This window comes from Orcinus orca, chromosome 1, assembly GCF_937001465.1.
Source record: "Orcinus orca chromosome 1, mOrcOrc1.1, whole genome shotgun sequence".
In the NCBI taxonomy this organism is placed as follows: domain Eukaryota; kingdom Metazoa; phylum Chordata; class Mammalia; order Artiodactyla; family Delphinidae; genus Orcinus; species Orcinus orca.
The window spans coordinates 28,347,434-28,373,519 of record NC_064559.1 but is presented as its reverse complement, the minus strand read 5'-3'; the positions used below and the strand labels follow the sequence as shown (position 1 = coordinate 28,373,519).

The following is a 26,086-nucleotide window of genomic DNA, read 5'->3' as shown; positions in this document are numbered from 1 at the left end:
AAAAGCTTTGTGTTGAATGGAGACTCACACAACAAATAATATAATATAAAATAACAAGAATCATAATAGGAAGTCTATTTTGAATTTTTATGAATGTTCATAGAGGATTATACTTAGTTTTGCTTTTTCATCTTTGAGAACCAGGAAATCCAGTTGCCGGACCAAGACTTTCCCTAAAGACACAGTTCATCTGTGGACTAATTATTCAATACATTAAGAAAGTTTCAACTTTAGCTTTCATTATCTATAAAATGAGGGGGTAATAAGTTTTTCAGCATCTTTTAGATCCATATAACAAACTTATAACAAACTCTTTTAGTTTCTTATATAGGTGCTTTTGTTTATCCTATTGTACGGCGGACTTCTAAAGAAATGAATAACCTCAAAAATATTTAATACTGCTTGTAATTTGGGTATGTAAAGATGTCATGAGAGAGATGCCATATAATAATACTTTTGAATTGAAATTTAGACCTGCTGGAGTGTTGCTCACTTTTTTTGAGTGAGAGAGAGAGAGAGAGAGAGAAAAGAAATATATGTGCTTTATAAAGAAAATGGCTTTTAAAAATGGCTCAGTGGTATTCTGCAGGCTGACTTCTATTTCCTGGTACCTCTGGCACACAGGGGAAAGAGCATTCCTCCACACAGGCTTTCTTGGAATAAAATGTCCCTGGAGCGTTTGCTTCCTGCCTCATCATGTACAGTAGTACCTGTTTTACTTACTAATCTGTACCTCACAGGACTATCGAGAGACCCAGCTAATAAAATATCATCATAAAGCACTTGGCAAAATCACAACAGCTATAAAAAGGATACATGCAAATGTGGAGAGGCTTGTCTTTCTGGTATGTACACGAAGTCTTTGTGCATGAAATGATATAGTGACTCAAATGTTAAGATTTTTTTTCTCTCTCACAAATTGGAAGTAGTTTTGCCAGCTGGCTTGCTGGAGTGAGTTTTTGTTAACTCAATCATAGGCCACTTGATTGAAAACCTTCCTTCTAATTCTAATAGTAGGCCTCTCCTCATGAATTCATGCCTGCATCACTTAAGAGTTCATACCTGCTTATTTAAAGGGGAAGGGCAACATGCTTGTGTTAAAAATCAGAGAGGGAAATAAATGGGTCGTGTGGGGATCAATGGCCTTATGTCATCGTGGAATAGGAATTACTAGCACCTGTTTGGTAATTTTCTTAAGTAACCGCTGTGAGAACACAGTGTAATTACCATGCACAGTACGTAGGGTAATGTCCTATGTTCCTGATCTACAATCCAACGCAGAGGGAGGTGAAGGGAAGTCCAGGGGGTGGCTGTGTGGCAACAGACAGAGCAGTCAGTCCACACGGGTGCAGGGGCAGCAGATGGGGTGACTGAGTCACCGGTCCTGAGCCCCCCTGCATTCCTGCTTTGCTCAGCCATCCTGATTGGCAGCCTCAAGAAGACAGGAAAAGCTACTGGAATTGTGCACGTTGAATGAAGAAAGGCAGGTACGGCCGAGTCCTCTTTACAAGTCAAGCGAGTTCCCACCAAGCTAAGAAGACCTTGATGAGTTTCATGGAGCTGCCCGTCGGCTTCCCTTCCCAGGGAAGATTACCGGCCACGGTTGTCTTGCCAGATACCTGCCTATGTCTTGGATCTGTGACATCAGAAAAAACAGCAGAGAGATAAGATGACAGCCAGGAGACCTCTCAGTCCTTGTTTATTTTTATTTTTTTTGCGGTACGCGGGCCTCCCACTGTTGTGGCCTCTCCCGCTGCGGAGCACAGGCTCCGGATGCGCAGGCTCAGCGGCCATGGCTCACGGGCCCAGCCGCTCCGCGGCCTGTGGGATCTTCCTGGACCGGGGCAGGAACCCGCGTCCCCTGCATCGGCAGGCGGACTCTCAACCACTGCGCCACCAGGGAAGCCCTCCTTGTTTATTTTTATCATCTTCTTATTTGCACCAGTAAGAAAGGGGGAAGTAGACATTTTGAAGTTTTGAATCTCTGTTTATCTCCTCAAGGATATTCTGCTGTGGTATTTAACTGAGTTCTGTTTGCGGGCACACAGCATTTTCCTTTCTCTCCCTAGAATTGCTCAGACATAAGTGCGTGTAATGTTTGCCTAGTTATTGTATCTTAGGAAAGTAGAACTTGCTGTAAGGAATTGGCTGGGGATCATTTCTCTGTTTGTATCAGGATGAGGGCTGCTTATAGGGGTTACTGACTGTGTTGAACTAGTAACATTGCATTAGATGCTCTTACGCTACCTTCAAGTGAATTCTAACGTCATTGCTCATCGGATATGATTACTAGGCTCCAGAGAGTATTAGATGGGTGTGAGCAGAGTTGCCATACAATGCGGATGTCTTTATTTGTGTGGAGTATCTGGTGGGTGTGAGGGGGCTATGTTCTACTTTGGTGAGAATAGGACTGAGTTGACGCCCTGCATTCAATTTGTGCGGCCGAAAAAGGACCATTCCAGGGCGCGGCACTGGGCTTGCCACATTTGGGAGCGCCGCCTGAAGTTGGGCACACAGCCTCCCGACGCCCTGCCGTTGGGCAGGTGGAGGCCGCAGCAATGCTAGGGTTGCATCAGTCCTCCTGTTTGCACTATTTCTTTTTGCGACCATGGCCCCGCCTTAAGTATTTCCAATTAAGAAACAAAACCTCAGGAAACCGAAACTTAACCAGCCGCTCTCGCTTCTGTAATTACGCCTGCTGACCCCCCCCCCCGCAACCGTCCAACCAATCAGACGGCGACTAGTGTCTCTGTTTAAAAGTCAACCAATCGGCGACTAGTGTCTTTGTTTAAAAGTCAACCAATCGGCGACTAGTGTCTCTGTTTAAAAGTCAACCAATCGGCGACTAGTGTCTTTGTTTAAAAGTCAACCAATCGGCGACTAGTGTCTCTGTTTAAAAGTCAACCAATCGGCGACTAGTGTCTTTGTTTAAAAGTCAACCAATCGGCGACTATGTTTGTACCGGTCTATAAAAGAGCTGTACTAAACTCCACCAGGACCTTTTAGCGTCACCGGCAAGGAGTGCGCGGAGGTCCAGGTTCGAACCTGCAATAAATGACCCTTGCCGTTTGGCTTTGACTCTCGACTCTGGTGGTCTTGTGGAGGGGCCTCGCGACCTTGGGCATTTCAGGTGGGGTTGGGAGAGTCTTTCCCACGCCACAGGGTTACACACACTCCGCCCTGCTTCTTGCAATCCAGTGCAGCTCCCAGGACTTAGGAAGAAAACTTGTCTTTGCTTACAGTCGGTTGCTGATACTCTGCTCCGAATATTCTTTTATCTTAACTCGAAGGACTGTTTTTAAATTTTCCAGTGTCTGGAAAAATGAGGAACAAAGGTAAAAGTGAACTAGCTGAAGGTGGTCAGAGGTAAGAGAATCTGATTTTATAATTTTGGGCAAATCACCTGAAACAGGGGGGAAGGAGAATCTCTTTTTGCTGCATTATTTTTGAGAATTCTACTGTCTTTTTAGCTAAAAGTTTAACAGCAAAAGAAACAAATATCATCATTTCCTATTTGAATTTTATAAATATTTGGATATGTTCAGATTTGGTAATAAAGATGTTAAGAATGATCTGAACCCTTTGTCTCCAAGCTGGAAGACAACTTCTGAAGTTGGCTTTCAAATTAATATAGAATGCTAATATAGGCTATGAGGTGTGAAGACAACTCAAGGAATAATATGTTCAGGAAACATATTGCTCCAAAGTCTTCTCATCTACCTTATCTGTATTAAAAAAAATTATTTATTTATTGGCTGCGTTGGGTCTTAGTTGCTGCCCGCGGGCTCTTCATTGGGGTATGTAAGCTTTTCTCTAGCTGTGGGGAGCGGGCTTAGTAATGGCCGGCAGCATGTGGGATCTTAGTTCCCCAACCAGGGATCAAACCGGCATCCCCTGCATTGCAAGATATATTCTTAACCACTGGACCACCAGGTCTCTCTATTTTAAAAGTACTTCATATGTCATTTGAAAGGAGAATTTTACCTTTAGATTCAAATTCATGATATTGCTGCTAAGCCTAAAAAGAATAATATACTTAATGTTCTTTTTAACAACACTATCTCAGTTGGTATTAGAAGGCAGGTCCTACTAAAATATTTTCAAGATGTTTTTCTAAAGACTTCAAGAAATTTGACTTGTTAAATACTTTATATAAAGGATTTTTCTTCCTTAGTAAATGAGGTGATGATATTATTAATAAATTTCACCAGGGAATAATAATAGGAGGCAGTGTAGCGTTAGATTTCAGGGAATGCCTGACTTGGATCCATGCTGAGTGTTAACTCATGAGAGGGTTGTGTCTAAAAGCTCATGTCTAAGTTAATTGTTTGGAACTTAAAACCCTGATATAAATTGGTGAAGCTCATGGCCCAGATGAGTCTAGCTATGCTGTTCCAAACTTGAAGCATTATTAAAGGTATTAATTAAGAAATACCATTCTAGAGTTGACAATATTGTTTCTTTTTCCATACTCCAAAGGGGAAGGAGCTGTCGATACTCCAGGTATCAGTATCTCTTGATTTCTGTCTAAGGCATATTTCCATTGTGTGAACGGATCGAGTCTGGGGGGCCAGGGGTTACCTTTATGGTTATCACAGTACATTGTAAAGCAGGACAGTTGTCTTACTAAAGGCCCTGAACTTAGATTTCCCCACACCATTAATATATAAGGATGTATATAAGTCAGGGACTATTTGGGTATGGCTTGAGGAAGGTAGACATTATTAGGTGGATAGTGTAGTTAAAGCCAGTCAATTATGATGTCTAGTTAAAACTTATGCTGAAAGTAGTTAAAACTTCAGAATTAAATATTTTGAAAATTATTAAAGGCACTTAAGGGCAGTCAGGGAAGCAAGGAGTACTTGGTGGGGGTGAAGAGCAAGTGAAGTGGCCACCACAGCCATCTTCCATCGAGAGGGGGTTTGTTAAACTGGATGAACTGGAGTCTCTGTTATTGTGGCCATTTGGGGCTTAAGGCCCTTCCTAATGTGGGAAGTCCAATAGGATACCCCTCAGAACCAGGCATGCCAAAGGGATTCAAGGGAAACTGATTGTCTCAAACATTGGAGCAGAGTTAATCCTCCTGGAGGATTCATAACTACAAGTCACATCTCACCTGGGTGGTCTGAAAAGTTTCAAGCTGAGAATTTAGTATCAGAGGGTTCTGAACTGGTAGTGCTCCTTAGACTTCTACTGGCAATAAATGAATATCCTCTCCAGAGAACTCAGCTTCCTTTCAGATCTCACTAAATTTCCACATATGAAGCTCCAAGGATCAGGTAACAAAAGGAAATCACCACACGTGGAAGAAAAGAAGGGACCATAAATTAGAGCCAGCAGAAAAAAATCAGATAGTAGAATCAGACCCACAAAGGCTGCAGAGATTGGAATTATCATAAACAGAATTTAAAATAGGTATGTTAAATATATTTTAAGAAATTAAAGAGAGGCTTAAAACACAAGTTGAGAAAGCAGATTTAAAAATAACCAAAAAGAGCTTTAGAAATAAAAGTAATATAAATTGAAAACTAAATGTTTAGCTTTAACAGAAGATGAGACAAAGCCAGGGAAAGAATTAATGAAAAGGAAGATACCATATGAGGGGTGAGATAGAGGGAGGGGATATGGGGACACATGTATGCATGTGCCTGATTCATTTTGTTGTACAACAGCAACTAACACAGTATTGTGAAGCACTTATACTCCAATAAAGGTCTATTAAAAAAAAGATATTTGTGAAATTATCCAGAATTCTGCCTAGAATGATAAAGAAAAAGAAATTACGAAAGAGATGTTAAGAGAAATGGAGGGTAAAAAGAGAACATGTGTATAATCAGAGTCCCAGAAGGAAAGAGGAGAAAGGATGGGGTTCAGAATTTCCCAGAACTGACGAAAATCACCAGTCCAGGGTCAAGAAATGCAAAGAAATCAAGAAGGATGGATTAAAAAAAAATCTGCATCTCAGTGCTTCATAGCGAAACTAGAAGTCTAAAGACAAACAGAAAATCTTAAAAGCAGAGAGAGAAGACAGATTACACTTCAAGATTACTTTCAAAATTCACATTATAACTAGAGATGCTAGAAGACAGTGTAATGGTATTGCAAATGTACAGAAAGAAATGTCAATTTAGAATTCTTTGTCAGTGAAGATATTTTTCAAGAGTGAGGGTGAAATACATAACATTCCTCACCCAAACAAAAAGTGAGAGAATCAGTCAGCACCTATGGCATTTATTTTAGGCAGAAGGAAGGCAATCATAAATGGGACATCTAAGATGAAAATAAGAAAGAAGAGCAAACTAAGTGGTAGATGTCTGGGTAAATCTAAACAAACATTGATATAAAACAAGAGTATAATACAACATAAATAATGTGTTGTAGTTTTGGAGGGTATTTTAAAGGTCCTTGTGTTGTCTGGGAGAAGGTTCATGTAGTGAGAGAAGGTTCATGTAGTGATAAACTTTGGACTTAATCAGATAAATTTGCCTGTTAAAATTTCCAGGATAATCACTAGATGAATAGGAACAGAGTACATAACTTACAACTAGAATAGGGGAGAAGTGGAAGCATTAAAAAAAAAATCAATCAATCCTAAAGAAGGAAAGGTGAGAGAAAAAAACCACAGATCCAGAGAAGACAAATGGAAAGTACAACATTAGATGGCAGAAACAAATTCAAATATGTCAGCAATTATAATACATGCACTGGTCTAAAAGCGCAATCTAAGAGTCAGTGATTATCAGACTAGGCTGAAAGCCAAAAGTAACATTTGTTAGCTAAATCTACACATAATGATTTAGAAGGCTTTGATGTAATAGGATGAAAAGAGAGTTACTAATACTAGGTAAACACTAATCAGAAGAAAGCTGTTTAGATACTAAGGCAAAAGCATTGCTAGAATTTAAGAAAGTCACAACATAATGATAAGTTTACCAGGCAGATATAATAATTGTAAACTGGCTTGCATATTACAACACAGCCCCAAACTATATAAAGCAAAAATTGAAATAACTTCAAATTGAGATAGACAAATCCACCGTCACATTAGGAGATTTCAAGTCATCTCGTCCATTAATTGAATTGTGTCAATTGTGATGCAAATCCAGTAAGAGGAGATGTCAACAACACAATCATAATATTTGATCAAGGACATATTTTTATTTTTATTTAGTTATATTTTGGCTGTTTCGCATCGCGCGGCTTGTGGGATCTTAGTTCCATCGACCAGAGATTGAACCTGGGCCCACAGCAGTGAAAGTGCTGGGTCCTAACCACTGGACCACCAGGGAATTCCCAAGGACATATTTTTATGTATATTCTTTACAAACACACACAGAAAACTAAAATAAGCTCAAAAGATTTTAAGATTATTAGCTTATAAACTATGTTCTTTGACCACATGCAGACTATGTCCTTTGATGACTATAGTCCTGAAATACGTTAACATCAATAGTCAAGTAGGAAATATTACTGCTGAAATATGATCTTAGGAAGATCTAATACCAATTTGAAGACTTGCCCTTTGTAGAGTTCTCTACGACTCATGTCAGAAGTTCTAAAACTGCTAAACTTATACCATGGGTTTCAATAAACATCTCACCAAGATAATTGTATACAAAATTCTCTTTTTTCAGTAATTTTAAACAAATCATGCAAATTGTGTCCATCTGTGTTTCTATCCCTTTTACCTCAGTAATATCTGAATAGATGAATAAACCTCTTCATCATGGTCAGCCTAAAAGCCAGTTTAAAAAGATTTGTGTGTGCATATGTAGTATTTCCTCTTCATATACTTAAAGTAAATTTAAAAAAATTATATTGTGCAGGGGTATGACTGTCACTTAAATCTCAACAAATGGTTGGAGAAAACAGTTGTATTAATAGTGCCTCACCACAAATTAAAAACTCCTGATGCAGGCAGCCCAGGTAGGGTTCCTTTCTTTGGAGAAGAATTAAATATAATGAAAGTAGAAGTCTGAGAAATTTAGTGACACTTGGAGCAGAAGTGGTTTTTGAGTTTACAGATTTTTTTCCAAGGCTTTGGACTATGGTAACTTCTTATGTAGAAAAGAGTTTTATTTGGGAAAAAAATTATGTGGTGTATGTTGCCTCATTGTGAAACTGAAATCCACAGAATGGTTTCTCAATAGAGCACACAATTAGTAGCACTTTTAAATTTGAACATCATATATCATTCATGTGATACACAAGTAGTAATTACCATTTTACAAATGTAGGAACCAAGAAACTGAGTGTCTCACCCCAAGTCAAGCTATGACAACACATTATGCTAAAATATAACTTTTTTGTTTCCCCATTATGTCCTGTCCTCATTTTAAGTTATCGGGTCTGACTATGCAATATATCTTGTTCTGTTGGCCAAGTAACAGCCTATCTTTGGTAAGAACGTTTGAGATCGGTATAACTGAGTTTAATTTTAGGTTCTTGATTCTAAATTCTTTACTTAATTCCCAAGACTTCCTGTTTAACTTGTATGTCTCATGACTCACACTCTATACATACCACATTTGGTTTCCTCTCATCCTCTTACCTTTTACGTGAATAAAGTCTGAAGCAGCCCCTATTTGGATGAAAAACACTGAAGCCATGTGTCAAGGGTGGTAACGTGTGGGAGAAGCCTTCTTGGGAAGGTGTCTGCGTTAACAGCCCAGCCCTGGACGGCCTTTCGCACGTCCATCCTAAGACTACTTCTAGCTCTGTTCTCACCCCAGGGAGAGAGGCGGTATAGGGTAGACCTGGTCTGAAATCCAGCTTGGCCATCATCCCAGGGTTGGTTTGGCCCGCTTCTTCATCTATGAGATGCTGGTGAAAGTGTCTGTCATGTAGAGTGACCGCAAGCGCTGGGACGGTGCATACCAGCTGCTCCCACGTACCCCAGGGCTCTGAACACTGCAGCTCTTTGTACAAGCCCCTCTGCCCTCGGGCCGCCGTCCAGCCCTGAGCTCCCTGGCTGCCCTTTCACGAGGCCTGTCCCTTCGTGGGTGTGTCCCCAGGTGAGTGCTTGGCCGTGCGGCGGCCTGTGGTGGGGGAGGTCTGTGTCCCCGATGTGCAAGCAAGTGGAGCACTGTTATTTGGCTGCTTGGCAGGGCTCTTAAGCAGGTGCAGGTCCTAACCTTCCCGACTCCAGAGGGGGCGGCTCTGGAATCGGAGGTAACCAGGCCCAGCTGGAGCCGAGCGGCACCTGGAGCTCCGTCCGGGTTTGCAGCCTGACAGCAATGAAACGCACCAGCCTACGCAGGGTCGAGCAAACACGGGCAATTGGTGCGCCGGGCGCACGCGGGGTGGAGCACAGGGCGAGTCCAGGTGCTTCGTCAGGTTCTTAGCTTTCCGCGGGCTGAAGCCCTGACGCCCCGAGCCTGGGCCGGCCCCGGGGAGGCAGCCGGCCGGTCCGGCGCTCAGGACGCGGGGCACTTGCGGTCTGGCCTAACAGCGGCCCGCGGGCCACCGGGCAGGGCCCCTAGGGGGGCCCCCAGACGCCCGCCCACGGCCCGGCCCCCCGCCCCCCCGCGGGGGCCGGCGGGCCGTGCGGCCCAGGTGAGGCGGTCCGGCTGCGGCCCCGCCCGCCGACTTCCTGGTTCGCGGAAGGTGCAGGCAGCGTGAGGCCGGCGCGAGGGGGCGGCGGGGGCGGCGGCCGCGCGGTCACCCGGACGTGGGGGCGGGGCGGGCGCAGCTCCACCGCCGGGCCGCGGCCGCCGGGCTCTGAGCGGCCGTTCCCGCGGCGGCCGGCGGGGCGGGGCGGCCCCCGCGACATGCAGCCATGGACTGCAGGACCAAGTGAGTGCGGGCGGCGGGCAGCGGCCCCTCCTCGGTCCCCCGACCCCGGGCCCCAGGACCCCCGGGTCCCCGGACGGCCTAGGCCGCGGAGCCTGCGGGCGGCGAGGACGCGCGGCCCGGCGCGGAGGCCTGGGCGCCGGCGCGGCCGCTGCGGGTCCTGGGCCGCGGGTCGGACGTGACAGCCGGGCGCCCGCGCCGCGTCGGGCCGCGCGGTGCGGGTGTGAGGTGTCTTCCCGGCGCGGTCCCAGGTCCTTCTTTTTACGCCTCTTCTTAGGACCTGAAAGGGGCCCCCGTGTGCGGTGATACGGCCGCTGGTCCCTGCCAGAGGGTCTGGGAGGCTGGGTGGGCGGTGGTGGTGTTTTGATGTGTTGGCTCCGGTACCCACCAGGGGAGGCTTTTCTTTAGGAGACGAATTAGGCAGAAAGCTATTTGTGTTAAGTGTGGTGATTTTCTTTTGGGTACCTTAGAGGCATGAGTTTTATATTTTGCTACAGAAACTTAGTTTGCAAAGAATTCCATTTTTCTTCTCTTCCCCCGCCCCCCTTAACCCTCCCTTCCTCCGAGTTTAAAATCGTGAATAACGTGTATTTTTCTTTTAGCGTGAAAGGCCTTTAAAATTTCCCAGTATAATAGAATCGATATTTACTATTTACACTTGAGAGATCCTAAAGACTATTACGAAAATAGGAAAATTGTGTGATTTAGAATTGTTTTCTTCAGTGTTTGATATCTTGCGGGGGGTGGGTTGCTAGGTGCATGACGTGAAAAGTGGACCTTTTGACCTGAACCGGCTTAGGAGGGAGGGTCACCTGACTGAGGGTCCAGGTTGATTATTCCCATTGAAGCAAGTGAATCGTGGGAGGGCTGAGGAAACTTCTATTTGCAAATAAATTTATGTGGGTTGTCGCTTCCTATGTTTCTAGATTCTTGTAATAAATTTTTTAAAAATCAAATGTTTATTTAGAAGCCAAAGCTGCCATTAGTTTCTTGAAGGAAGTGCATATTACAAACAGCCAGTGCACACAAAGACACTAAGGTCTCCTTGGCAGGAATAACTGAAATATATTAACACTTTGATCACATGGACTTTGTGGTATCAGACTTTGACCTTTTATCTTCTGGCAGAAAGATTAAAACAGAACTAAGTTTTAAAAAAAACCCAGAACTACGTTTTTAAAACAGATGTCTCAGTAGGTTTCAATTTGCTTTTTGAAATAAAGCAGAGACTATGTTGAATGTATGAGCAGTTAGTGAAGATGTGGATAACTCTTGAATGAAGCAAAGCCTCACTGTTCTTAGTGATAAAATCCAAGTATTGAGGCAGATGTCCAATTTCCCCAAAGATAACTGACATAAAATAAGGCTTTTTTTGGTTGGCCTTGGAGGCTATGTATAGTTTGGCACTTTAAACATGCTTATGTGCTGTAATTATTATATCTCAAGAAAAGTTTATGCGAAGTATTGCATTTAAGGAACATTATGAATGACTCATGGTGCTCTAGAACATGGCAGGTGGAACCAGGTGTTCATTTACACCTGTATTGCAAGTCCTTTGAAGAAAGCTGGAGAACCTGCTGTCAAACTCTGCTGGCAGGGAAAGGTAGAGACACTTAGGAACGTGCTGGCTTTCCGGTTTTGATTCAGTAAGATAAAGGCAATGCTTTATATTTATACAGCACTTAATACTTTATAAAGTACTTCCACTTGTATTATTTGATTTGTAATCCTCACCATTATTATTCTTTGAAGCGAACAGGGTACTTTACAGGTAAGAAAACAGGCTCAGAGGTTAAATGTTTTGCCCCAAGACTCCAGGCTCCTAAGCCTCAGGGTTCTTAAGTTGCTGAACTAGGAAAACACTTTACTTCTTATACGCTGTGGTCATGTAGTTATATGGAACATACTGAGACAAGAACGAGATTAATTTTTAGAGTTAAGAAAATATAAACTTTGTTATAGGAGATAAAAATAACAAAGTTCTTTTTCTTTTAGGGAAAATCCAGAAAGAACCTTTGACTTGGTATTGAGAGTGAAATGTCATGCCTCAGAAGATGAAGGTATGTGTGTTTGCTAATTCAAAACAAGCGCTATTGTTGTAGACGACCAGAACGTGGTGGCATCAGGATCGTACTGAATTAAATGTGTATTCTGTGTCTAGTGTCTCAAGTTCTGGTAATAAAATAGATGCTAAGTCTTTGCCACGAGGTGGTAGCAATCCAGAATGTTATCTGTGCAGCTTAAATTTCAGGTGTATGTAAAGGCCATGTAACTTACAACTTAACTTTACCATTGGTTGATGAAGTTATTGTTAGTTTTGGTGGAAGGGCATGCCTTTTCATTTTTCATTTTGTTTTGAAAATTCAGCTCCTTTTTTAAATGCTAGCAAAAAATTTCTCGCCTGTACAAATGGGAGCCGCACCAGTTCCCTTCTAATGTTTCCCAAATGCAGAATGTGAACTGAGTACCCACTCCATGGGGTTCACTCCGGGAGCCTAGGACTTTCAGGGGGAGGTAAAGAGTCATGGGACATTGGTAGGAGTGTAAAATGGTTCAGGCTCGTGAAAAACAGTTTGATGGTTCCTCAAAAAGTTAAAGATAGAATTTCCATATGATCTAGCAATTCAGCTCCTAGGTATGTACCCCAAAGAACTGAAAACAGGTATTCAGACAAATACATGTACACGCATGTCTGCAGCAGTGCTACTGACAATAGCCAAAAGGTGGAAACAGCACAAAGGCCCATCAGTGGATGAACAGATAAACAAATTGTGGTTTATACATGCAACGGAATACTATTCAGCCATAAAAAGGAATGAAGTGCTGATACATGCCACAATGTGGATGAACCTTGAAAACATTTATGCTAAGTGAAAGGAGTCAGATATAAAAGGTCACATATTGTTACGATTCCATTTATATGCAATATCCAAAATAGGTAAATAGGTTTCCAGGGACTGAGGGGAGAAGGAGATGTGAAGAAACGTTTAAATGGGTAGGAGGTTTTGTTTTAGAGTGATGGAAATGTTTCAGAATTAGCTAAAGGTGGCTGGGATTGTACCAGACCGTGAATGTACTAAATGCCATTGAATTGCACACTTTAAAAAACAAAAAACAATCACGGGACATTACTTGGAAGGGTTTCAGCTGTCAGTTCTATATAATTTCCTGAAAGGACAAGAACACTTTAGGATCATGAATTTTTGTCAGTTTCTCCCTTACTTTTATCCTGCGTGTGTGTGTGTGTGTGTGTGTGTGTGTGTGTGTGTGTGTGTGTGTGTTTGTGTGTGTGTGTGTGTGTTGGGTGGTGGAAAAGAGTAAGGGACATCTCTTCTTGCTCATTTCCTTCGTATTGTGCCCTCGGGCGATATGCTTTCATGGATATCTCCAGTGTATGATTTCACTGCCAGTGTACTTAGACCCCAGACAGCTTGATGATTCAGTGTGGAATTTTTGTCCAGGCTAGTTGTCCACTCTCAAGGCTTGGTGGAAAGTCTCTCGACACTCTTAGCTCCTGAAACCGGCCAGCAGTTATATACTCCTAAGCAATTTGGGGCTGCACACCTTAAAATAGAGGAACCTAACCCAGCTGTGGTGAAGTGGGCCTGGCTAATTTTAGGTAGGAAGTCAGACACCTTCCTGGCTCCCCCAGCCCTGCCTGCTGCACTTAGGCCCATGTGAGTTGCAGCTGTGGTCAGGTTTTTCCCCAGGCGGGGACTGATCCTAGGTTGTACGTGAGCTTTCTCCGATTAAAAAGGTAATCTTTTGTTGTCCTATATGTATTAACATTGGTCTGTTTACGTTCTTTCCAGGCCCAAGTAAGTTCTCTTTGAAGACTCCAATGGATACGTTATTATTATTATTTTTAGCTCCAATTTAAATCTGTTCTTATAGTATATTTGATATGAATAAATCTTCACAGTACCTACCATAGCATCAGCTAAGGTGTGTGAAGTAGTGCCGACCTGATGTGTTTGTAAAACAGGCTAAATTCCTTTGGCAAACATGGTTTCTCTGTAATTTTAAATGCATGCTAATGTGATCTTGATGAAAGCATGGACCTACCTTATGGAACACCCGCTCTGTGTGTGTGTGAGAGGGATTCGGACTTTCCATGCAGACTCCTGCGCGGTTTACTCCTTACTTCCGCCCTCTGCCTTTTTTCCATTTTTCAGGAACTGGTCATTTCAGTTGGTATCTTTTACTTCTGCCCTTCTTTTATTACCTTCTTGCTTTTTTGCTGTTGTTATTGTTAAATCGCTACTCATCAGAAACATCTTCATTTGTATGTTAGCCATTTATCCAGCATGATGAAGTTGGAAATATAATAAATGGTTAAAATAAGCACTTTGGCTTCTCTGTAGGGTGCAATTAATCCATTCTACCCATGTATTCCATTAAAATGGCTCATTGGCACCAAATTCAAAAGATTTTTTAAAAAGCTACATTCAACTAACTATGTAAAAAGCATTAACAACTGTTCTTTTTTGATTGTGACTTAAATTTATGAATATAACTAACATTTTAGGGCCTAACAAGTTACACTTTTTATGCTCTAAAAAGTGATGCTACTGTATAACTAAAATTTTATGTCAAATTGAGAGTTTGATGTTTCTAAATTTTTTTTGTTAGTTTTCTATTGTATTGATAAATATTGAAGGGCAAAATGTCCAGAAATTATTAAAATAAGTTATTGGAATATTCTTATTTAACTGTCAATGAAACCTATTTATCTAATGAGTCTCATATACGTATCAGTTTGTTTAAAGTAGGATATGGTTTTTTGGCTAACATTTACATGAACATGGATGATATTCTTATGTAGTAATGGACCGATAAAACAAAATGTGTAAGTTAGGATGTTTCAGGGTACAGATATAAAACCAATTTAAATAATAAGGAAACTTGATATTTCATAGGAGAGGAAGTCTAAAAGTAGGTCACCAGAGGCACGAACCCACGTCCCGTGCATCAGCAGGCGGACTCTCAACCACTGCGCCGCCAGGGAAGCCCTGGTGTATTTTTTTTTTTTTTTTTTTGGCGGTACGCGGGCCTCTCACTGCTGTGGCCTCTCCCGTTGCGGAGCACAGGCTCCGGACGCGCAGGCTCAGCGGCCATGGCTCACGGGCCCAGCCGCTCCGCGGCATGTGGGATCCTCCCGGACCGGGGCACGAACCTGCATCCCCTGCATCGGCAGGCGGACTCTCAACCACTGCGCCACCAGGGAAGCCCCCCTGGAGTAGTTTTTTGATGACTATCTGTTTGATCCAGTAGAAAATATGATGCTCAGGGTAAACTTGGTTTATGCTAAGACTGGTCATATTACATTAAGATATTTGGCATGTTTCTTGTTTACTTATTAATAGAGAAGTTTTAACTTATTTATCCCAAATAATTTACGTCATAAATATCTTCAGAGACAGACCGTCGTTAACTGAGTTTTAGTTACGATTGGAAATGGCGGTGCTGAACTATAACTTGATACATCCGGCTCTGGTGAGGTGATGCTCATCATCTCATCTGTTGCTGTTTGGACTTGTTTCAAAGGCAGTATATTGATTTTTTTGAAAAGGACACATTTTAGAGCACATGTGAAGGGCCCCACAGATTGAAGCATTGCTGTGAGTGGGGTTGGTAGTGTTTCCTACCGCGTCCCCTTTGTGTTAGTGGATGGGGTTCTGGTGGTGTCCGCCCGGCTGGCTGGGGCGTCTCCTCGTGGATGTTTTCCTGGCAGGACAGCTTCCCTGGTAGCTTCTGCTCCAGCTCTCCGAGAGTGAGGTGCCAACATCTAGGTCTTAACGCTCCTCCTGTTGGGTTTCCAGACATTGCTGGCGCCCCTTTTCTTCTCTTTGCTGTCTTTCTTCTTCCCAGCCATCAGGGAAGTTCAGCCAGCAGGGTGGCCTCCCTTCGATTCTAATAGCAGAACTTATTGTAACCCGGCTGCCCCTGCTTTCCCCAGAGTGATTCAGGGAAGGGAATGCTCAGTAGAAGATGGGAGATGCGGCCTCTTGGGGTTTTCCTTCCAGGCAGTGGCCTTGGAGCTCCGCTTTCTCTTTCGTGTTGTTGGCAGTGCACCCCCAGCAGCAGGAGGGCAGTAGCCCCTACTCGTGTAGCGCTTCGTGCCACACACAGTTCTGGGTACTTTACAAAAATGCTGAGGTAGGAAATGAAGAAACTGAAGCACAGAGGAATGAAGAAAACTTGCCCAAAGCAGTCTGGCTCCAGAGTCTGTATTTTAACCTATTGCCTTTTTATAGATTTGATATATGCATGTATATTTTAAATCTGCTGCCTCTGTCGCCTTTCAGTGTGCAGTAACTTCGCATCAGGAAATACTAGAGTATAAAATGTATGCGGTTCAGGTATTTTTTTCCTGGAAATTAATGAATGAAGTATAATTCCACATAAAATAACTAGTGAGCTTTTTCCTTGTAGTGTTGATTCTGGCACTAGTCTTTTTAGGATTTCCATCTCCGTATTTAGTGACTCTTTGATCTAACAGTTTTACTTATTAGTAGTGTTCAAGACATCTTTTAGCAAGTCTTGTCTTCTTTATCCCTTTCTCTTTAGCTAGAATAATTTCTCTTAGGAGCAAATCCCTCCTTGCTACTGACTTTTCACTTTATCAGCCTGCCTATCCCAGTATCAGATTATGCGTCCTTCTGAGCTCTAGCTTATGTGAACAGTTTAACTGCCTCTTTTTTCTTAAATCAGAACCTTAGGCCAAAGAATCCTGCCTTGGTCTGTGTCCCCCATGCCCTGCAAATGAAAGGTACTTCTAAACTCACTTTTACATTTGATGAGTTTTCATCTATAGGGATACTGTTTACACAGATTCACAGCATTTTGCTTCTTCCTGTGTTTTAGCACTTACTGTGTTCTTCTAGATATGTCTAGTATAGTAATATAGAGACATGTAGATACAGCATAGCATCTGCTTGCCCTGCTTCAAGGAAGCTTTTCAAGGACTGGGCCACAGCATAGTAACTGTATGTATCCTTAAGGAACAGTTTAGCACAGTAACTGGCATGTTTAGTGCATAGTTACAGAGTGAATAACAGAAATTGGACCGAGCATAGAGCCTGACCATTGGTTGGATGAATTCACAGAGGCTGCCCTTGTGGACGTGATCCTCAGTGTGTGCTGGTGGACAGTAGCAGGGACATTAGCGACCTGTGCCTTGGGTGGGGCTGTTTGGGGTCCCTGTGCTCACCCCCCATCCCCCATTCAGGACCCACATCTGCCCGGCTCCCTCCTCACGTCACAGGATTTACTGGCACACGTGCTGTGTTTGTGCGTTTGTGGAGGCTGCCCTAAAGCCCGTTGACGCCCCTCCACACATGCCAAAACCCCGCGAAAACCTTAACAATTGGAAAGTAGAACTTCGATGAGTCATACATACGATAAAATGGTCTAGGAGACTACAAATTGCCCAAGTGGAAAAAACCCTGTGAGTAAAACGCGGTTCCCCTGCTTTTGCTCTCGCTTTGTGTTCGTTAAGGAACTCTTGAGTCCCTCTCAGCCCACGTGCACTAGGATAACTTAGAGTAATCTTGAGTGAAAGTTTTAACTTTATATCCTACATTGTAGAAGAAAGCAAAACTTATTTTCTCATAGTTGCTAACCAGGGGCAAAGTTTAATGTGGTTCTTGAGGAGCATGTCTTTGAGATACACCGTTTTCGTTTTACGTCGAAGATATTGAGAACAGCTCTACTTTTCTGTTTGGCTCTGAGCATTACCTCCTTCACGCAGCTGCCTGCAGGGGAAAAAGCAAGTCACATTTCAGGGTTCAATATTTGTTGATTGTTACTTTGATAGGGATGCTGCAGAATTTATACTTTGGTAGTTTGATTGTAACTTGTCTCATTAGGTGCTTTTATTTCTTCACATGCTCTTTAATTTTGCTGCTTTCGTCCAAGGTGCCCTTTTGATTTTCCAGGTGAGTGACCCCGCCATTCCACTGGCGGTGAGACAGCTCCTCCAGGCGCTGTGCTCTCAGGCTGCTGTTTGGCCACTGCTGTGTTGCACGGTGCCATGAGTGTGTCCAGGTTTTTTCTTGGAACTTCCTTGTTTTCTTGACTTTCAAGGTAATATGTTTCTGGTATACTTTTGATCATATTCTCTCATTTGGAGAGAATATTGAGATTATGGTCAATTAATTTCCCTCTTTCTTTTCCTCCTAATTTTACTTTTCTACTTGCAAGTTAGAGGACAGTAATTTACCTTTTAAAATATACAATTTCAAAGTGCATATACAGTATTAGCAGTAGACATTTTTGGAGTACTTTAAACAAGCAGCCATGGAATTATTTTAGATAACAATGAAAATCAAAGGGATTAAGGGTGAAGTATGTTGTCAATCAATTCCAAAAGAATCCTTCTTCTGTAGAAATAGGTTTTAATATTTAACATTCAAAAACTCTTCCCACTTTCAAACTCTTAGGCTTAATGCTAAAGGGATATTATGGAAACCAAGAGAGTTTTTTAAAATTTTTTTTCGAGCTAGAAAGCATTCAGGACAGCTTTTTTTTTTTTGTTTGTTCGTTTGTTTTTAAAGAAGATGTTGGGGGTAGGAGTTTATAATTAACTAATTTATTTTTGCTGTGTTGGGTCTTCGTTTCTGTGCGAGGGCTTTCCCTAGTTGTGGCGGTGCGCAGGCCTCTCGCTGTTGCAGCCTCTCTTGTTGCGGAGCACAGGCTCCGGACGCGCAGGCTCAGCGGCCATGGCTCACAGGCCCAGTTGCTCCACGGCATGTGGGATCCTCCCAGACCAGGGCTCGAACCCGTGTCCCCTGCATTGGCAGGCAGATTCTCAACCACTGTGCCACCAGGGAAGCCCTCAAGACAGCTTTAATAAACTCCTGAGATGCTGTGATGGTCTTATACCGTTAGGTTAAATGGTTTTCCTGCTGTATTTATTTTGGGCACAGCTAGACTCTTAGTTTACATAAATTAAGGATGTTAATTTATTCCAGGTGGTGGTTTGATTTTTATCTATGGAAAAGGATGTGTTGTTTTGCATTTCTGTGGTAGGTCAGTCCTCAGGCCTGGTTGGGGAACTTGCCAGAGATGCTCCTGAATTGATTTTCTAGAGGCATTTAGGAGGTTAGTACTGCCTGGGGTCTTAGGGCACACTGCAGAAGAGAACAGTAGAATTGTAGAACTGGAAGTTTCCTTAAAGAGCACCTGGTATAGCCCATTAGAGGGGCACCGCGTTGACACGTTTTCTGACTCCTGGAGCCCCTCTGGTCCCAGCACGCAGGTGCGTTGTCCTCATGCCGCTCGGTGACCACACAGAGACTTGGACAGAGCATCACACAGGCCTCCCCCACCCCACCGGCACCTGGCTTTAAAATTACCCCTCTGCTCACCACTCTTCAAATCACAGTTTCTTTAAGTAGGTAGTGTTGCTTAACGTATTTATCTGATTAAAGTAATTCACCGTGAGGTGTGAACAACTGGTAGACAGCCCTCAGGGGAGCATTTTAATTTTAAAGAAAGCCTTGCACACTTGAATTAATTAGAAAGATGCAACTTGCTATAGTGGAGAGATCTCTGAACTGAGGATCAAGTGCACCTCTGTCAGTTACTGGTTAGGTTACTCATTTCCCCCCATTTATATTGATACTCTGTTCGTAATTTGTGATTAACAGCTTTAATATGAGTGTAAGTATATTTAGAGTATTTGTTCAGTGAATTTCATTAAGACTTTTTTTTTTGGTTTATAAGTTCTCAGTTAATGAAATAAAGTTATATAGCATCATGGTTACGGAGCCTTATTTACCAATTAATTTTCTCTGATTAGGCTTCCAGTTAGATGTATTACAGAAACAGAAATAAAAACTATGTATCTAATTTATACAATGTGTCAGTAAATGTGCCAAGAGCCTACAAATCCTATTTATCTTCACTACAACCGTATGAAGTGGGGACTGTTATCATTTTCATAAAGATGAGGAAATGGGATCTCAGAAAGGTTAAATAATGTGCCCAAGTCACACAGCTGTAAGAGGTGGGACTGTGATTTGAATCTGTTTTTCTGATTCTAGAACCAGTATGCCATGCTGCCTTTAAAATAATCATCTTTTTCTAATAGCAGTGACTTTTTTTTGCAGCAATTTTAGAAAACCATCCTTTTAGACAATCCCTAATTCTAGGCTTGACCAGAGTTGTGATATTATATGAAACATTTTAACAAACGTCAATCAAAAGACGAAAATGGGAAGAAAAGTATAAACGACATAGGAAATATTCAGTCCTCTTTCATTCATTCAGTGAGTGTTTCTGAGTGGCAGTTATGTGTCAGACACAGATGCAAAGCAGTTGAGAAGGTGACATTCTCGGAGAGAGTGTGTCAGTTCCAAATCAGTGACTGTAATCATGTTGCAAGGGCTGTGGTCGGGCTGGCACAGTGCCCAGCACCGAGTGTGAAAAGGGCGGCACCTCACTCTGGGTCATGGGGGCCATGGTGGGGGGTTCCTGACGGGATGTAGGGAGAGACAGATGTCTTGTCTGCTCTCAGCTGGGCACCAGGCAGTTATCTCTTTCCAAAGTTAGTTGTACTTCGTATTCAGAATCTTGTGTGAATAATTAAGAGTAAAGAATATATTGCTTTTGGTGTAAATATTTCGAACTAAGGAAGATGATTAAGAAGGACTCTCTCTGCTACAGTGTGATCTGCCTTGGCAGGCGATTGTTGGGCTTTCTCAGAGCCCAAAACAGTGTCTGACCCAAAATATCTGTTCAGTGAGTATTTGCTCAGTTGTTGAAGCACTATTTTTAAGGTACTGAGATGGCTTTTACGGAAAAGGAATGAAAATTATGAAGGGTGTTGAGAGGTATTGCTATTAAAATCTTTTCTTTTTTAAAAATATAACAACTTTATCGAACAGGTGGAATTTGTGAAAGTGAAACTACAGAAGTAGAAGATATAAAAAGAAGTTGATGAGTAATAATCCTTTTGATATTTGCCTCATGGCAGTTATATTGTATATTGAACTTGGTCTTTACTGTCCTGACTATGTGAACACTGGATTTTAGGTTTCTGAGGACAAGTATCTCTTTGGATCTCTTGTAGATTTTTGGAAGGTGTCATCTGTATGGATGATGTTCAATAGTGACTTAAGTTATACTCTGTTATTAAGGTGAAATTAGTAAAAAGTTGTGCTGTATTTCCAATACCTATTTTAGATTTCTTAAATCTTTTAAAAAACTTTAATGTGTAGAACTTTGAAAGACTATAGATTTTTATTACCACAAGCAATAGGTGCTTTATTGAACTTTTTTTTTTTTTTTCTAGTAGAACTGTTTATAAACCACAAACTCTGTAACTTAGTAGGCAGAACTGGTAAAGATCAGATAGAGCCTTTTCCTCTTTCAGTTCCGTCTTATCATTTGAATCTGAAAATAAAGCATAGAACTATCAGTTTAGTACATCTGATGGTCTTCTGCAAATGTGTAAGCGTCCAGAAATTAGTCATTTCAAAAATAATTTTGTCCTGGTTTGGTAGCAGAGATGCACCAGCATAAAGATATGTTTAGATATGTTTCATTTATCATTAATGAAAATTAAGCAGTCCTTTAAAATTTTGTAACCTGAGTAATTGTAAAATTTAAACTTCTTATTCTGATAAAAGATTATTTGAAACAGCATGAATTTGTGCAGAAAACATTGGTTGAAATGAAACACAAATAAGTTCAGAAGTGTGTTAATGTCCTCAAGGTCTGCACGTTAAAGATACATGGAAGTGGTTCAGGAAAGATTCTTAAGTGGCTTTCTTTTTTGAGATTCCTGTGTATTTTGGATATGGTATTTGGAAGAGGAAGTCATGTAATATTTGGGGAATTTTTTTCAAGGTCTTGGTCATTGTTAGTCTTTTATATAAATTAAAATGGTATTTTGTATTTAATAATTATAAGCAATTAATGAGTTTACTTTTGGAAAATACTGCTTTATCTATTTTTATTTTGTTCTTATTACCTCAGAGGACATGAGAACTAACCTTTGGAGTTGTCGTTTTGCTGTGTAATGTGTGATTTTGGTGATGAATATTTGCAGAATAATCATTGTGATAGTAAGGGGCAACACAGTTTCATCAAGATTATGTGTTGGTTGTGTTTACTGTGTACAGGTTTTGGCATGGTGCAAAAGACATAGTAAGCTAAGAATTGTTATGTACAAAAATACTAGTTTCCAGTTTTCAGTGGTTACTGTTGTGTTTGTTCATAACAGTGTTTACTCTAAAAAGTGGAAATATTAAAATGGAATATGACTTGCAAGCCAGAATTTTAATTTGTAAATATTTATTTCATTCTTAGCTCGATAGTTGAAGACATAATGAATCTCCAGTATAGCGCTTTTCATGTGGCATTGTTCTGCATTTGGTTTTTGAGGCTGATGTAGCTGTCCGGAATTCCTTATGTAGCCATTATAAAATCCACTCGCTTATAGTTTACTCAGTTTGGGAATTCATATAATCTCTTGGTAATTTTTTGACTCATTTCCCTTAGGTATTATCCAGATAGGCAGTGACCATTTTGTTTATAGATGGGTATGGAAAGAAGAGTGGAGATGCCCCTCATATCAAGTTTTCTACCTTAAACCTTGTATCATATACCACTCTTTTCTTCCTTGTGGTACATTCAAATGGTGGCCAGAGTATTGACAATGAGGTCACTGAACACTTCAGAACTGCCAGTAGGACTGAGTTATATTTACCGTGGTTTACAGCTTATATTTTCATGGTATTGTAGTCCTTTGAAAATGTATGATTTGTATTACCTTTAATATGTATGACAGATTTACCACATATAATTTATATTTACTTAACATAATTTTAAATTTGACTAGAATTCACCTTAGATATGGCTGAATTTAATTTGGTCATAACACAGAAATTATTTAGGCATTGTTATTAAGGGACTTATCGATTCATATTCTGAGTTACAGCTCTTAATTTTAAAGCTAGGCTTGAGGAGAGTGGACGGTGGGTGCTTTTGCTTGGCTTATGGGTTGGAGGAGGTGAGTAAGCTGGAGCTCAGTGGTCCCTGAGAGATGTCTTCTTCCCGTACAGATGTTTACAGCCCATAGGGGCAGGGGTGCTGAATCTTCTACAACCAAAGGAAAGGCCAGAGGCCCTGTTTCTGCTTCTGGGATCTGTAACCAGTAACTTGGCCCACTGAGGCCGGCGAGCTGTTTGCACACCTCATGCCACGGAGGTGTTAAATTCTGGAATTTGTATTTGCCTTGTTTCGCTTTTACTTTTTGGCGTATGCCGTGTTTATTCTTTCATTCCTTAGACATTTAATATTCTTACATTCCTTTGGACTGTTTTAACTTTAATTCTTTAGTTTGTAATTTTATTTATTTATTTTCTTTTGTGGTACGCGGGCCTCTCACTGTTGTGGCCTCTCCTGTTGCAGAGCGCAGGCTCAGCGGCCATGGCTCACGGGCCCAGCCACTCTGTGGCATGTGGGATCCTCCCGGACCGGGGCACGAACCCACGTCCCCTGCATCGGCAGGCGGACTCTCAACCACTGCGCCACCAGGGAAGCCCTCGTTTGTAATTTTACTTTTAATTGTACTTTGCTTTTGTTATTTTATATTCTTTTATTCAGTTTTTAAAAAGGTTTTATTCCTCTTATTGTTTAACAAATCATTTAATGAAATTCTTTTGTTTGAAAAAGTTTTGTTCTTTCTTGTTCTGATACAGAGTGCCCTTTGGGCATTTTTTCTTTTTCTAATGAAGAGACAAGGAGAGCTAGTAGAGGAGAGTGAATATTATTATTATATTTCCTTAACCTGATTATTTATTTATTTGCTTTCTTTGAATGAAAAATAAAAATAATATAATATAGCATAAGGTTTTCTTTTTTCTTCCAGTTTTATTGGGATATAATGGACGTACAGCACTGTATAAGTTTAAGGTGCCCAGCATAATGATATGACTTACATACATCATGAAATGATTATCACACCAAGTTTAGTGACCATTCATCATCTCGTATAGACACAAAATTAAAGAAAGAAAACAATATTTTTCCCTTGTGATGAAAAGTCTTAGGATTTACTCTCGTACCAGCTTGGTAACATACAGCAGTGTTGTTTGTGTTTTTCATGTGGTTCCTTACATCCCTCATATACTCACTTATCTTAAAACTGGAAGTTTGTGCCTTCTGACCACCTTCATCCAATTCTCCTTCCCCTACTCCCTGCCTCTGGGACCACAAATCTGATCTCTTTTTCTATGAGTTTGTTTTTGAAATATAATTGACCTACCACACTGTGTTCGTTTCTGTTACACAGCATAGTGATTTGGTATTTATATACATTTCAAAATGACCACCAGGATAAGTTTAGTTACAATATGTCACCTACAGAGATATTACATAGTTCTTGACTATGTTCCCCACACCGTACATTTCATCCCCATGACTCATTTATTTTGTAACTGGAAGTTTGCACCTCTTCATCTCCCTCCCCTAATCACCTATTTCTTACCACCCCCATCTCCTTCAACTACCTTTTGTTCTCTGTATCTGTAACCCTTTTTCTATCTCGTTATGTTTGTTCATTTGTTTTTTAGGTTCCACCTGTAAGTGAGGTCCTACAGTACTTGCCCTTCTCTGCCTGACTTATTTCACTTAGCATAATACCGTCTAGGTCTATTCATGTTGTCACAGATGATAAGATATTATTCTTTTTTTATGGCTAAGCAAATATTCCATGGTGTGCATGTATATTTACATATATATGTATACACACACACACACACACACACACACACACACACACACACACACACCACATTCCTCTGTTGATGGACACCTGGGTTGCTTCCATATCATGGCTATTGTAAATAATGCTGCAGTGAACATAGGGATGCATATATCTTTTCTAATTAGTGTTTTTGTTTTCTTCGGATAAATACCCAGAAGTGGAATTGCTGGATCATATGGTGGCTCTATTTTTAATTTTTTGAGGAGCCTCCATACAGTTTTCCAAAGTGGCTGCACCAAGTTACATTCCCACCAGCAGTGCAGGGGGGGAGGGTGAATATTATGAAAGGTAATTGTTGTGGAAACTCTCAGAGCAGACACACTCTACATAAAACTGATGCTTACTCTTTGATTGAATATGAATAGGTAGTTAAATCTCTGTTTCAAGGTGAACAGGAGTAAATGGGTCTGATGACATGATTTTCTAAAAACCTGAAGTTTGGAATCCTCTTATGAATAAAACAGAATGTCTTAACCTCACAGACGTCATGGTGGAGTGGAAAGGTACTGGACTAAGGGTAGAAACATGGCTTTTGGTCCTGGCTTTGCTACTTCTTAGTTGTGTGACTTGGTAGAGTTGTTTAACTTCTTTTAATTTCACTTTTCACAGTTATAAAAAGTTTGCACTGCATATCTCAAGAATTGTTATGAGAGTCAGATACAAAATGGCATGAAAGTGCTTTGTAAACTGCTGTAAATCACTATGTAGATGGAAACTTTTATTTGGTTTCTGTACCATGGTCATAAAGTCTTTGAAAAAAGGCATGATCTCTTCAACAGAAATCAGGTGTCAGTGATGAAGTTCCCTCCTATTTTGATGTGTGTGATCAACTTGGAAGAAAAGAATGAGAAAGGAAGGTGGTAAGGAAACCTCCCAGGCCCCCATTTAGTATTGCAGAAGGGTCAGACACTAGGAAGATGGAAGATGCCAGTGTATTTTGGGCTGATGAGTTAGTTTCACTTTGACAAGGACGTTTGTCAGAGAATACAGATGTGTAGTACTGAGTCTGACAGTACTCATTGAAAGGCTGGGTGGCATCTAGAGGGACTAAGCAGACCTTGGAAATCACAATGTGACTTTTCTTTACGCTCTTCCACATTTTTGACATGCACTAACTTAAACAGGGAAGTGGGGATTCCATATATGCGTAAAATTTCAAACTTTGAAGAGTTAATATTGACAAGCTGGAAGGTTATCAGAATGGGAATAAACTAAGGGCCCACGTCTCTCAAGGAATGATAATGAGGTGAGAGTAAGGGTAACATTATGTAACTGTAGGGTTCTCAAAGGACTTGTTATCAGTTGGAGGTGCGGTGCAGTTCCTTAGGAGTTCTGTGTAAACTGATACTAAGCATTGCAGTGTGTGAGTGGTTAGACTATAGCAAATTCAGGGTCGTCCCGGTCATGCCATCACTCTTACTTATTTGCATTCCTGTATAACTTTCTGGAATGCATGCTAAATGAATCCTATAGCTGTGGTGAGCATTAGAAGTTGTATGCATAGCACGGGCTAGC

At 41.3% G+C, this 26,086-nt stretch overlaps 1 protein-coding gene across 5 annotated transcripts in view; it reads left to right on the top strand.

Annotated features, from left to right (window-relative positions):
* Positions 1-3,230: 3,230 nt before the first annotated feature.
* Positions 3,231-26,086, top strand: part of DENND1B (DENN domain containing 1B) — a 259,477-nt gene continuing 236,621 nt past the window's right edge. For 3 of the 5 annotated variants that reach the window (XM_033416652.2, XM_049708637.1, XM_033416648.2), the window contains exons 1-2: positions 3,231-3,366; positions 11,788-11,852. In XM_033416652.2, coding sequence (XP_033272543.1) covers positions 3,323-3,366; positions 11,788-11,852 — 109 coding nt within the window. In that variant the 5' untranslated portion in view covers positions 3,231-3,322. Of the gene's footprint in view, positions 3,367-9,648; positions 9,796-11,787; positions 11,853-26,086 lie in introns of those variants that run through there. The other 2 variants (XM_033416653.2, XM_049708628.1) reach the window with 1 other exon arrangement.